The sequence below is a fragment of the Erythranthe guttata genome, chromosome 12 (assembly GCF_056151865.1).
Source record: "Erythranthe guttata isolate IM_541 chromosome 12, IM_541, whole genome shotgun sequence".
NCBI lineage: Eukaryota > Viridiplantae > Streptophyta > Magnoliopsida > Lamiales > Phrymaceae > Erythranthe > Erythranthe guttata.
This window is the reverse complement of record NC_142544.1, coordinates 19673442-19687938: the sequence shown is the minus strand read 5'-3', so window position 1 is coordinate 19687938 and position 14497 is coordinate 19673442. Positions and strand designations below refer to the sequence as shown.

Below are 14497 nucleotides of genomic sequence, written 5' to 3'. Positions count from 1 at the left end.
TAATGGAATTAGATTATTTCATTTTGTTTGACACGATGAATCGAGTCGAACACATGATCGTTCAATCTTGCCTAAAGTTTAATCGAGTTTTTAAATTAGTCCTTCAAAATCAATTATATTTTACAAATACCTCCAATTTTTAGTCATAAAAATTTTTATAAACATCACGAGAGGGAACTTTCCCATTTTAACTCGATAGAATTCTATTTCATTTAATCCAGAAATACAAAAATATAAATAGAGCTCTCAGCAATAAGAACTAAAAAGAATTGGAACAAAAATAAATAAATTAAGGGCAATAACGTCATTTTACAATTCGACGTTTCACATCCCCAATTTCCAGTTTCTCTTCCGGAGCCCAATTAGTCGGAAAGGCCCAATTAATTAATCGGCCTCTTCTCTCTTTACCCACGTCGCATATAGATACATGTTTACATACACACACGAAAGAAACACCCACAACCCCACCCCCAACAAACACACGCAGTAACCCCCGTGACTCTCTCTCTCTCTCTCTCTATGTATATATATAATATTCCTATATAGCCCTAGTTTTTCCCCCAAATCCAACAATCGCTATCCCGTCAATCTGAATGCCCCACCATGCCCGCTGCCGTCCCCACACCGCCTCAATCACCGCCTTCTGGCACCAATACTTGGCCGCCGTGTACGGCGGCGGACGCCAAGTCACGCTATCCGAAAAGTTCGGTCTTGGTCCGTTCAGTCTGGTCACAGAATCTCGAATTTGAGTTCTCCCTCATAAGCAGCATCATCGATCGTTTCCCTTTCGTCTCGATGGATACAGAATTTCCCGGCATTGTCTTCCGCCACCGCCACCACTACTCCGACCCCATCGACCATTACAAAACCCTAAAATCCAACGTCGACGCGCTCAAGCTGATTCAGGTAGGGATCACGCTCTCCGACTCCTCGGGAAACCTCCCCGACCTCGGCTGCGCCGACCAACGCTTCATCTGGGAGTTCAATTTCTGCGATTTCGACATCGCGCGTGACGACCACGCCCCCAACTCAATTGACCTCCTCCGCCACCAAGGCATTGATTTCGACAGCACTCGCACATTCGGAGCATCCAGCTCCCGCTTTGCTGAGCTCATGGTGACGTCAGGCCTCGTGTTCAACGAGGACGTTACCTACATCACCTTTCACAGTGGGTACGACTTTGGATACCTCATCAAGGCCATTACCGGAAAACCTCTCCCCGGAACCCTACCGGAGTTTCTGAATTTGCTCAGTACTATTTTTGGGAACAAAGTTTATGATGTGAAACACTTGATGAAATTCTGCCAGGGGCTGCATGGGGGGTTGAATAGGGTGGCTCAGTCGCTCGGGGTGGACCGTGCCGTCGGCAAGTGCCACCAGGCGGGGTCCGATAGCTTGCTGACCTGGCATGCTTTTGAGAAGATTAGAGCTGTTTACTTCAACAAGTGTGTGGAGGGTATGCCAGACCAGTATGCTGGCATTCTCTATGGGTTAGAGATCACTGAACCTTAATTACCTTCTGCAATATAGATTTGATAGGGTTTTCTTTCTGTATAATCCTTTCTCTTAATATTAAAGGCTGAGTTCCAGTTAAGATTTGCTCTTCTCTGCTTCTATTTATATTAATGCCCTCTCTTTATATGTAAATTGCTTAAGCATAGATGAATCTGTTCATTGTAGCTAACAACAACCTTAAGTTCTTAGGAAAATAGAAGATCGAGTTTTGTAGACTCTTAAATAATTTGATGAGTAATTAGATGGTTTAGGGGATCTGGTTGTGTTTTTAAATAATTAATGAGTCGGTTTTCTAGGGTTCCAATGTGGTTTTTGAATTTTGTAATTCTAGAAAAGATAGTACCATACGATTGATTGTTCGTTAGTAAATGCCTGATATGACGCTGCTTGGATTTTTTCATTGAAAGTTGGTGTTGATGACAGATGAATTGGTGCTTTGTCGTTCTGTATGATGCAATAAGTATCTTGTTTTATTTGTGTTCGGAGAACATGATATTAGGCATTAAATTGATTGTTTGAAAGGGTAGGGGCGTACTAAACTGCTCGGTAGTGAAGTTGAACGGCGAAGCTTGGTCCCATTTGCTATTTTCTTTTGAATGTGTCGTATTTGATAACTTTGATGTCACACACTGTAGAGTTTATGGTGAAGTTTCGTATTGTTTATGAATTATCTCTACTTGAGTGTTATTGGCACAACAAACCGAGTCTTCACCTCTTTCAATAGTAAAGACACAAAGTGATATTACGATATTTTGTTTCCACTAATGTTTGTAGAAGATGGTTGAGTAGACCATATCGGATAGGGTTGTCTGAAGATTTATGTCTCGTGCATGACGAGTTTCTGATGTGTGGCATTAGTGCTTGACTGGACTAGTGGTATGCCTAAGAAATCTATTTTATCTATATGCCTAGTTGTTGAGGTTAATTTTAAGCGTGCGCAGTTGAATAATGGAAGGGCATGAAAAGTTATGGTACTGCAATCTTGAACATGGAATATTTACACATTCCACAGTGATCTTAGTTTCAAAGATCGCAAGGAAGTATAAATATGGATTAATCTATTAAGCTTATAATAGTTAAAAGTTTGTGTCCAAACTTTCTTCCTTAGACACTGACCATTTTCATCTACAAAACCATTATCTGTGCTTTCGCATGGTCCTTTTGTTCGTATCTTCTCTATTATTGTTAAGGTTTTTTTGATAAAAGTTGAATTAATCGAGTAGTGAATAATGTCAATGTAATAACAAAGATTTGCAGGCAAGGGGTAAAATGTGGGATTAGTCTTGTTGCATTGTCGTTGCATCTGTGTGTAGGTGTTCCATTGAACTGAATCCTCTGTTTTGTCATCTTGATGGTATATCCGAAACCAAATTTCTTATTGTTTGAAAATAAAATCCTTTTGTTTTGTTAACTTTTTACTTGGGTTTTTGAAAAACAAAATTTGTATGGTAAGAAAGCAGAGGGTCAGGTCAATTCATTGTGTTTGTATTATTTTTGTTAAAAACATTCATCAAGTTCAAACCTTCTTCGGCCTCCAATTTCTTTTGGCAAATAAAAGTTGAGGTCATTTTGGTCAATTGCTTCAAAATTCTGATGAAACATTGAAATATTTATGACTATTTAAAATGACAAATAATTGGAAAAAAGGTAAAAGAAAATGTTCTTTATATGACTACTTAAGCAGTTGACATAATTCAACTTGAAAATCATAAGAACCGCTGAAGATGCGCACTCCGGAAAAGAAATTTCATTATTATTTCTCATATTTAAGTTTTAAAATTATTATTTTTAATTAAAAACATACTTGCCAGTTTTGACTGAGGAAGTGTACGAATGAAAATGACATTCCAAAACCATCACATGTTCTGAAAAGATAAATAAATACATATATCTCTTTAAAAAAAAAAATACAAAAGATAAAGAGAGAAAATTGAAACAGAGGAGATGAGGTAATTATCTGGTAAATATGAATTAATTAATGTAAATAAATCTACAGACAAAAGTGACTACGTCATAACCTGAAGAAATTGAAAATTATTTCTCAGCCACTTCCCTAGAAAGAATCCGACCATTCTTTATAAAATTATATTAATCTTTCGCAAAATCCTCTCCGAAAAGAAGATCGAATAATCAATTCAAAGGCCTGACATCGGCCACCCAAAATCCGTATACAATGAGGGGCACTCCTCCTCAGCCACTGAAACAGACTGCGGCGCCACCGCTGCCGGAGGAAGACGGCAGCGGGGAGCCCCTCCTCCGGGCCTCAACTGGCGTCATCATCGGAGGCGGGCTTAGGAAGAAGGCGGCCGGAGTTAGGCCGTGGTTGCTGCTGGACTCGACTGGGCAGGCCCAGGTGGTGGAGGTCGGCAAACACTCCATCATGAGGCGAACCGGGCTCCCGGCCCGTGATCTGCGGATACTCGACCCGCTACTGTCTTATCCTTCAACCGTGCTTGGCCGTGAGCGGGCCATTGTTATCAATCTGGAGCACATAAAAGCCATCATCACCGCCCAAGAGGTTCTCCTTCTCAACTCTAGAGACCCTTCTGTTATCCCTTTTGTCGATGAACTTCAACGGAGAATCTTACGCCATCACCAAGCTGTTAAATCTCAGGTTTCTCCTCTTCTCTTGTGATTTTATTGGATGTAATGTAATTTTTTTTAATTTAATTTAAAATTTATTTGCTTCATCAGTCGGTCATTGTTTGGGAATTAGGATTAGATTGGATGGACAATAAACTGTGATTATCTTTAAGCTTGGAGTATCTTGTGTGTATTCTGTTTTTGGCAAGAAAATATAAGTTCATGAGATAAACTATTCTTCAAGTAGTTTATTACGATTGATTATGAGACGAATATCTAACGATCTGCGGGAATGGTGGTTTAAGGAAGCTGGAGAGGCCGAAAATTCAGACTGGACAAATTTGTACGATTTAGAAGGGCCTCAATTAACCCCAATAAATTCACCGAGTTATCCAAACAATTTCCCGACCAAGGAAGAAACTGCAAGTTCCGAAGGGAAAGAACAGTCGCCCGAGAATCGAGACGGTCCAAAGCTGCTTCCCTTTGAATTTGTTGCATTGGAGGCTTGCCTCGAGGCTGCGTGCAGTTGCTTGGACAATGAGGTATATGAATCGTATTCTTGAAAAAATCAATTTATCGTTTATTTTGGTCCTATAATTTATCTTTTATTTTGCCTTTGGTGTCAAGCTAGGCAAGGACGTTGGAGCAAGAAGCTCATCCAGCTTTAGATAAGTTGACTTCGAAAATCAGTACTCTGAATTTGGAACGCGTGAGACAGATTAAAAGTCGTCTTGTTGCTATAACCGGGCGTGTTCAAAAGGTTGAATGAGTAAATTTTCTGTTATCCTGTTTTGCAATGTTCGATCAGATTATGTAATTGTTTCGTTAGTTATTCTGACATGATCTATATTCAGGTAAGAGATGAGCTGGAGCATTTACTCGACGACGATGATGACATGGCAGAGATGTATCTAACAGAGAAATTGCAAGAACAGCTCTCCAATTCCTCCATTACTTCCATGGATGAACAAGATGGATCTAACGACGCAAACATTGACGACAGGCACGTGAACGAAACCCTACAAGTTGCTGTGGAATAAATAATTGTTTCGACGAAATAATAATCCATTTTATTTTTGCAATGAAAAAACTCAGGACTCGAATTGACATACTAATGGAAGGCAACGAGAATTCCGTAGCTTCTGATCTGGACAATCAGCCAATAGAAAACCGCCAGGAGCAATTGTTCGGCGGGCCCCACCTACTTAGTAGAGGCAGCCATGGGACCCACACTAGCATACATAGTGCCGTAAGCAAGCACCTTGACGTGGAGGAGCTCGAAATGCTCTTGGAAGCTTATTTCGTTCAGATTGACGGTACACTGAACAAATTATCCACCGTATGTAAACTCGTCACTTTTTTTTTTTTACAATTTTCGATTTTATTTCATAAATACAGTAGAACCTCGTTTAAATAAATAATTTTTTTTTTCTCAGTCCTGACTCATGGAAAATTAATAGATTTTGGATGGTGAAAACTGTATTAATTTATAGAGGTTTAACCGTATACAACTACAACTGATGTTTATTTATTTATTATTTAAATTGGATTGAAGCTGAGGGAGTACGTGGACGACACGGAGGATTATATTAATATTATGTTGGATGACAAGCAGAATCATCTGCTGCAGATGGGGGTCATGCTAACTACGGCGACGCTCGTGGTGAGTGCGTTTGTGGTTGTGGCTGGGATTTTCGGCATGAATATTAAAATAGAGATATTTAATGATCAAGTGCACGGTATGACGAGGTTCCTGTGGACCGTCGGCGGAGGATCGGCCGGTACTCTTTTCCTCTATGTTATTGCTATTGCTTGGTGTAAACACAGACGGCTACTTGAATGAGTTCACCCTCTCTCTCTAAAATGTATGTGTATGTATTGTAAGTGTGTTTATGATCCTGTTTTTGTAGCAAATTCTTATTGTTGTTCTTGTTTCTTATTTTCGGATGAAGTAAATATGTAAAATTAATGAATTTCTTATTTTTAATTTAAATCAATTAATTCGCATTAAATTGTTAGAGATGGCATATTCCAAATCAAATTTTGCTACATTGCCACCGTTTCCAACTTCTAAAGGTCATCATTCCAGAAATATAAGATAGATATTATTTGGCTCTCTATTTTTTGTTTCTTCTCAAAATAAAACAAAAATAAATTGCAAATAACAGAAAAATCCATATAGATATATTACAAAAAATGTAAATAAGCATTTAATTGTTACAAAAATAAAAAAAAATAAAAAGGTGCTGAGAAATGAGAAATTTAAATGGTAAAATACGTTAATGTAATTAACAATTTTATTTACCCGACGAAATATTAGTCTGAAAATTTCGTTACAAGTAACAGGAAAACGAACCGTAGAAACTAGAAGAGGCGCTTGATGGGCAATTCCGGGTCATCTTCCTCCGATCCCCGCCTGGCCTCCGCCACTAGGTTTCACAATTTCTGCTCGGAACTCAGCATTTCAGTGTTACTCCATTGATATATACTGAACGAATTTTCATGATTGCAGGGCATTTACCCAGACGGAATTGGATGATTTAAGATCACTTTTCGCATCGCTTGCGGCCAAGTCCCAAAGTAATGGGAATCACACATCTCCTGATGTTTTCAAGGTTTCATTTCGCTTTTTTTTTTTTCTTTTTTTTTCGCTATTGCCCTCTCTTATGTGTATGAGCTTGCATTTGTAAATGGTAGGAGTATATCGGAATTGACGGGCCTCTAGGAGATAGGGTTTTCGATTTGGTTTCGCAGAAACGCAGGGATCAGAGGATCACTTTTGAAGACCTCGTTATTGCTAAGGTGAATTTAAGACCTGTTCCATATTTGCGTAATTTTTTTATTATTAGTATTTTCTTTTTTGCGTTATGCATCGAAATTACATGATCTGCGTTTTTTTGGACCATTCTTTGATGCTTTTCGCTCGTTCAAGCTTTACCTATGTCCTCCGTTCGTAGGTTGCCTTGAACAACTATGTTCTGAAGGGATGAAAGAAATAAAATGGAGTACAACTACAATGACCATTGAATTGATTTCTTGTATATTAGAATATATGAAGTAGTGAGAACAAGCGAGTATTATCTCGTTTTTTCCTACATGTATCCGCCATGCTACTTTCTAGAATCAACTATTTGTTGGATAAAATATTCCATCAGTATTAGCTTGGTTCACCTTTACTGTAATTCTAAATTGACGTAAACAATGGAGAACTTAGGACGAGATTCAAATCGAGTTTTAGTAGATGCAATTCTTTCCCAATAATTTCTTTTGGTGGTGTTCTTAGTGCAGTGGGCCTTGTGAGTCTATGCACATACTGTGCGCACAACTCACATATGTGCTCTTCTTATTGGCCACTCTATTATAGCACCTGAAATGTTCAGAGTACGGGTTTTCAAAGCATGTTAAAATAGCTACAATTTTATTCCTGCTTCGTATTTTAGGCGACTTATGAGAAGGGAACAAATGAGGACATGGAAGAGTTCATATACAAACTACTAAATGTATCAGGTGATGGTACTGTTGGAAGGTAAATAAATTGCACAAATTTCTTATCTGGAGTTCTTTTCAGTTTTCATTGACAGGCGCCCTTTTTGTTTTAATATTGTCTATTGATTGTCCGCCCCCTGTTAGGTCTGATCTCGAAGTCGTCTTAACATCCATGTTCGATAACCTATTTCGTTCACAAAGTTCCGAGCCTAAGGCAGGATCATACAAGGAGATCGTTGAGGTTTTCATTAATGCTGCAAATTCTACTAGTGATGGCATGTCTTTTCAGGATTTCCAGAAATGGTGCTCCCTTCTTCCAGCTGTCAGGAAATATCTCGGTAGTTTATTGATGCCATCTGATTCAGGTTTCTTTCTTTCTCTCTTTCTCTCTCTCTTGCATTCTCACTAGTCATTTCTAACTGAATGTAGACCACTCTTACTTTTATGAGCATGCTGTTAGGTAAACTTGTTTAGGAAGTTGGTAGTTGGTAAATATTACCAGCATAATGATCTTATTCTTTTTGATTACAATAGTAAAATTGTTTATAGTTTGTCCAATAGAATATTTTTCGTTATTCCTGGAGAGAGATATTTAAGAAGTGTACAAGTAAGAAGCACGAGATTTAACAAATACTATTATTGGCTCTTTTCTTATAATTTTTTTTTTTCTTTTCATTTTCTTATATATAAAACCTCCGCTTTTCGATACCCAAGTCTCTTACGTAGTATCCGTTTGTAGGTTCACAAGTACCTAAGCTAGTGTATCCTGACAATATTGATGATAGTCAAATTTTGCTGAGGAAGGAATATGCTTGGCACATCGGTGGAGCACTATCCCCAACTGAACTGGACGAGTGGAAGCTTTTATATCATAGTTCAATCCATGGATTGAGTTTCAACACATTTTTAGGCAATATGCTGTGAGTACCTTTCTTGTTTTCTCATGCTCTTATTTTACGACTCCTCTTAACACTCAGACATGTATATATGACATCGTATACGTAGGAGGCGTACATTAGCTAATATTTCTTAAAAAGTATGCTTAGTCTCTCTCTCTCTCTCTCTCCTTTTACGTTTAAAGAAAAAAAGTCGTTTTCTAATGGGTAACTGTTAAATAAAACTGCAGAAATGACGGACCGACTGTATTGATCATTAAAGATAGAGAAGGTGACATATATGGAGGCTATGCTTCTCAGCCATGGGAAAAACATCCTGATTTTTACGGGGATATGAGATCTTTTCTTTTTCAGCTATACCCAGAAGCATCGATTTTTCGGCCTACTGGAGCAAACCATAATTTACAATGGGTAAGTAGTTAGAAATTTCTCTATGCAGTAAAAAAACACGACTATTTCGATAATATTGTGAGCACTCTGAAAATGCTTGAATTTGCTGCAGTGTGCTGTAAATTTTACTTCGGAGAGCATTCCTAACGGCATTGGTTTCGGAGGGCGAGTTAGTCATTTTGGGTTGTTCGTTTCAGCAAACTTTGACCAGGGGCATAGCTTTACGTGCACAACGTTTGCCAGCCCATGCTTATCGAAGAGCAGCCAAATATATCCAGAAGTTATAGAATGTTGGGGAGTTGCCTCAGCAAGAGCTGATCAGGACAGAACACATGCTAATAAAGGTACTGTGCTGGACAGGTTTAAGGAGGATCGAAACATGCTTAATTTGGTTGGCCTTGCGAATTCCAGTGAGTAAATAAACCCGTCCACGCGTTTTTCCTCGAGATTTGTGTTTTTGTGTGTTTTATACATATTACGTTCGTAATAATTTCAGAGGTGTACAAATATCAACTTTTGTCTTGCCTATATATGCTCGAGTTTTTTAGTGGTGCAGATTAACCGAGGCCCGAGCCAAATGCATGATTGTTGAAACTTGTTTGAATTTTTATTTAGTTTTTTTAAGTTGTGTTTGGGGTTATTTTGATTGCAATCGAGTTGAGTTCAAACGAACTTTTGAACTTTTGATGAATACGAACTTTTTTTTCATGACATGGTATTCAATATTTATTCATATAATTTCGATTTTAATTAAAGAAAAGCTTTTGAAAATTACAATATTTGATGCCACTTAAAAAATCCTTTAAGCTATTGATGCCAAATCAAAGAGTAGGGTGGAAAACCCGGACAGAGAAAATTGACTGACGGCAATTGGTTTTACGTGTTTAAATTAACGGCTGTGGGAAAAGCACTAACGGAATGTAAGGATTGTCTAAACTACCCTTTGGTTTAAAATTAAGAAACAACAAAGAAAAACTAATGTATACCTATTTTACCCTCAACTGCTCTCTGTGTTCTATGCCAAAACATAAATGAATTGTTCAAACCCTAGCGGCCTTCTTCTTCGTGACGATGGGAGCCACCGACACACCACCCCCAATCTACCGCCGCCGCCGTTGCTTTCGCTCGGAGTAATACACAACCTGGCCCATTTCTTCTTCTTCTTCTTATAGATGGAGACCACCGACGCACACCACCCCAATCCACCGCCGCCATCGTTGATCTTACCAAAATTGGCTCCGCCTCCACCGTCGCGGACATGGTGACATTATTGGCGGCATCGTTGGATCGTGGTTTCCTCTTCACAAGGTGAGAGATATGTATCCCATTTACTCACAAATTGAAGTAAATTAAGCGATTGTTACAGCGTTTGGTGTCCCCCCCCCCCCGGGAATGTTTGTTGTTACAGATTTCTCTGTAAATTCCCTGGGTGTAACTATGCGATAGTTACAGTGATTCTGAAACTTTAGGTTTTTCTGCACAATTTTCCCGGGTGCTTGTGGTCTTTCTGCACAATTTCAGAAACCATTTTGCCGGAGGCCTACTGATTTGGTTTTGAATGTAATTGTTGCCTGAACATATTATACATAGTTCTTGCTGAAATTTTGCTAGGTTTAATAGACTACTAAGATACAATGTATTTTTAGTTATTACTGAAATAGTAGTATAATTGTTTGACAAGTCATGTATAATGCTAAGATTGCTAGGGTTTAGGACTACACAAGATTTGCATCTCATCTTTTCTTTATATAGTGTACATTTTATTATTTTCATTGTTGTTTTGAGTTCCTATCTTATTTGTGTGTATATCATTGGCGAGCAATGTGCTTCTGTTACAAATATTCTGATGTCAGGTATGACATGGCATGCAGCACTACGATAGAGATGTCAAGGATCTTTCTTTGGATTTCACTTTTACTGAAGAATCACTTCGAAACAACATTTAATTGAATTCAAGCCGGGGGCAAGAATATATGTGTGACAAATGAAATGGCAATGGCAGGTTTCAGATTATAAACTTAACCGTCAGGTATTCATGTGTATTCTGTGGTTCTACTGAAGTTTGATGCCTGTTAATTGTACATGACCTCATTGCCATAACTTAATTGCAGATACTTCCTTTCTCAAATGCCTTTTATCGAGCGTTGACGGATTTAATATCTTCTTGGTTGAAGTTATTTAATTCAAGTGACTTTGATCAGGTAATTTATTTGACACATTTTTGTCCAGTTAATTGTTTTTCTTGTCTGCATTTTTTTATCTATTATGGGCTTTAAGTGTGTTTACTTCTATATATTTTTTAGAAATTTGTGGGCAGAGCTCATTAAATATATTTTTTTTAGAAATTTGTCTGCATTTTATATAAATTTGTTAGTCACTTATAGGAATGTAGCAAATATCGATCTTCTGTGCAAGCTTTCCATTTTGTGAATAATTTTGTAGCTTCGTTTGACAATAGCACATTTGAAATATTAACACTAACATCCGATTTATTTTTCCTTGTGAGCATTTACTTTATATTATACATAATTCTAGTTTGTTTGCACTCCCTTTGAATAGTCGTCAATGTCACCTAATATTGCTGAGAAATTAGGTTTCATTGAACCTATTAGACAACAAGCTTTTCTTGTTGCAGAGAGTCCTGGAAAATTGTATATAAATAGTCGGAAACATTGAATGTCAAATTTAAAAAAAAAAAAAAAAGAAAAATGCGAGGCAGCAATTTTTGGGGTGCCACTGCATTTGTTTCTCTATGGATACAGTTTAGGATATGCCACTGCATAAACGTCTAACAGAGACTTGAATTTGCTTTGAGCTGACAGATATGTCATCTTCTGATGCAGAAGTTTAACGGCGAGGAAAGATCTTGCAAATTTGCGTCATTTTTTACTGGGCTTTTGCAGTCATGTGCTAGCAATCAAAGACCATTGCTTCTTAAACTGTTTGGAATAAAGTAATTGCAGCTGGTGATCATGCAATAGGTGCATTTCCAGTTCTCTATTTGCTTCCGTATGTGTGGATTTTTTATTTTTGAAATATGATTTTTTGTACTTCCATGTGTTTATGGAGTTTTTATGTGAGTGTTTCTACTCTGGAGTTAAAATGTGGTGTTGTCTCGATTGTTTTCTGTCTTAAATCATTTTCTTATATCCTTCAAAATATTTTTGCAGCCAAACAATATTTTGGAAGTGTTGTTGCAGACTGTTTGAAGTGTTTACTAGATTAGGTACATAATTCAAGTTTGTATCCTTTCTTTACTCATTCACGAAATGGTTTTTCTCGTTCACTGTATTTTGAAATGTTTAAGCAATATTGTATAGTTGTACACCGGTAAATGACATTAACATATTGCTCTTTGGTATTAATTGTGATTAATTCGATTTATGTGTCCTTATTCCCCATTGTTAAAATCCTCATCCACGGATTGTATATGTGTGTATTTGTGTCTGTGTTTGTATTTGATTTAAGAGATCATTTGAGATCCAATATTGAATCTCATAATGTCCAAATCTCCGGTTCTAAGGATGTAAATACTAATTTCGTACTTGTGGATCGGCTCATTGGCTGGCAAACGGGAATTTGGATTTTTTAAATTTGTTGAATATTTATTTCTAAAGCTTTTAAATACTTACTGTTACAAACTGCTATATATAAGATAATGGTATATAATATATATTAAGTATCACCATGCATCGCACAGGTAAGATTACTAGTTTGCTATAAATGCAAATTTTGCTAGGTTTAAGAGACTACTAGAAGATACAATTATTATTACTGAAATATTAGTAAAATTGTTTGACAAATCATGTATAATGTTAATATTGCTAGGTTTAGGACTACACAAGATTTGCATTTCATCTTTTCTTTATAGAGTTTACATTTTATAATTTTCATTGTTGTTTTGAGTTCCTATCTTATTTGTGCGTATATGATTTTCGAGCAATGTTCTGTTACAAATGAGGTTGCATAGGCATGTTTTTAATATTCTGATGTCAGATTTGACATGGCATGCAGCACTACGATGATGATGTCAAGGATCTTTCTTTGGATTTCACATTTACTGAAGAATCACTTGGAAACGACATGTAATTGAAGACAAGCCGGGGTATGTTTATGCAATGGCAGATTTCAGATTATAAACTTAACCGGCAGGTATTCATGTGTATTCTGTTGTTCTACTGAAGTTTGATGCCTGTAATTGTACATTACCTCATTGCCATCACTGAATTGCAGATACTTCCTTTCTCAAATGCCTTTTATCGAGGGTTGACGGATTTATTTCTTCTTGGTTGAAGTTATTTAATTCAAGTGAATTTAATCAGGTATTTTATTTGACACATGTTTGTCTAGTTATTCGTTTTTTTTGTCTGCATTTCTTTATCTATTATGGGCTTAAAGTGTGTTTACTCATATAATTTTCTTAGAAATTTGTGGGCAGAGCTCATTGCATATATTTCCCAAGAACTTAGAAACATATGTTCTCCTCAAGCTGACCATCACCTAGTATATATACAGTTACGTTTTTGTTAGTCACTTCTATGAAATGTAGTCTTAAGTCTTAACAGCCCGAGAAAAAAATGGCAGACTAACTTTAAGGATATGGCATTTTGAGGGGCTTAGAAACATGTATTCATTACTACATTTAAAATATTTACACTAACATTCGACTAATTTGTCCTTGTGAGCATTTTACTTCTATATTATACATAATTCTAGTTCGTTTGCACTCACTTATGATAGTCGTCAATATCACCTAATAACGCTGATAAAATTAGACAGCAAGCTTTTCTTGTTTCATAGTGTCCTGGAAAATGGTATTTAAATAGTCGGAAACATTGAATGTCAAAATTAAAAAAAAAAACAGAAAAATATGAGGTTGCAATTTCTGGGGTGCCACTGCATTTTGTTCCTCTATGGATACAGCTTAGGATAGTGCATAAATGTTTAACAGAGACTTGAATTTTGCGTTGAGCTGACAAATTTGTCATCTTCTGATGCAGAAATTTAAGGGCGACGAAAGATCTTGCAAATTTGGTGATCATATAGGTGCATTTCCATTTCTCTTTTTTCTCCCATGCTGATTTTTTTTTGTAAGTAATCAAACGGACTTTTGTTGTATACACAATGCTGAAATAAACTGTGTAATTAAACGGACTTTTGTTGTGTAACATGGGAGATGCTGCTTCTGCCCTTGTAAAAAAGGGACACAACATTCCAGTTTTGTGGCAGACACAAATTTATGTTAGCGTGCGTGTGTTTCTGTCTAACAAATGTAATTTATGTACATCTGCCATTTTATTAAAGTGAAATCATGCATATTTTATTCTAATTACTTCATGCAAGAAAATAACTAAGCAGAATTACGTAGGCAGAGTGGCCCAAAAATTGGACCTGAAATGGGCCCTGTTTTGGTCCTCAACAATTTGTTAATGGGCCTAGGGTAGGCGTATTTTGGAATGGGCCATTATTGGGCTTGCTTAATTGCGGAGTGGCCCAACAAATGGAAATAAAATGGTTTTGGGCCTCAACAGTTGCGTAATTGGGGTAGGCTTGTTCGGCATGGGCCATTTTCGCAAACAAAATTGACCTGAAATGTGGGCTGGCTTGATTGCGGAGTGGCCCAAACA

The 14497-nt window shown here is 37.2% G+C and overlaps 3 protein-coding genes across 10 annotated transcripts; all 3 read left to right on the top strand.

The window, feature by feature from the left end:
• The first annotated feature begins 416 nt into the window (after positions 1 to 416).
• LOC105956799 (putative CCR4-associated factor 1 homolog 9) lies at positions 417 to 1594 on the top strand. Its single transcript, XM_012980701.2, has one exon. It carries the CDS (start codon positions 604 to 606, stop codon positions 1510 to 1512), a length of 909 nt encoding a protein of 302 aa, XP_012836155.2. The 5' UTR covers positions 417 to 603; the 3' UTR covers positions 1513 to 1594.
• A 1830-nt stretch (positions 1595 to 3424) lies between these two features.
• Positions 3425 to 6110, top strand: LOC105956798 (magnesium transporter MRS2-3). The gene is made up of 6 exons (XM_012980700.2): positions 3425 to 4129; positions 4404 to 4640; positions 4730 to 4858; positions 4953 to 5101; positions 5194 to 5437; positions 5654 to 6110. Exons 1-6 carry the CDS (start codon positions 3689 to 3691, stop codon positions 5939 to 5941), a joined length of 1488 nt encoding a protein of 495 aa, XP_012836154.2. The 5' UTR covers positions 3425 to 3688; the 3' UTR covers positions 5942 to 6110.
• Positions 6111 to 6211: 101 nt separating this feature from the next.
• On the top strand, positions 6212 to 14190 carry LOC105956796 (TLD-domain containing nucleolar protein). 8 transcript variants are annotated; one of them, XM_088826689.1, is made up of 15 exons: positions 6212 to 6531; positions 6611 to 6713; positions 6796 to 6900; positions 7539 to 7624; positions 7729 to 7949; positions 8324 to 8504; positions 8711 to 8891; positions 8983 to 10178; positions 10724 to 10899; positions 10982 to 11071; positions 11714 to 11851; positions 12041 to 12096; positions 12885 to 12975; positions 13135 to 13192; positions 13871 to 14190. In XM_088826689.1, exons 1-8 carry the CDS (start codon positions 6479 to 6481, stop codon positions 9286 to 9288), a joined length of 1236 nt encoding a protein of 411 aa, XP_088682815.1. In that variant the 5' UTR covers positions 6212 to 6478; the 3' UTR covers positions 9289 to 10178; positions 10724 to 10899; positions 10982 to 11071; positions 11714 to 11851; positions 12041 to 12096; positions 12885 to 12975; positions 13135 to 13192; positions 13871 to 14190. The 8 variants fall into 8 exon arrangements, with proteins under 8 accessions (XP_088682815.1, XP_088682814.1, XP_088682812.1 ...); XM_088826688.1 differs by having other exon boundaries at positions 13104 to 13192; XM_088826686.1 differs by having other exon boundaries at positions 12885 to 13032.
• The last annotated feature ends 307 nt before the right edge of the window (positions 14191 to 14497 follow it).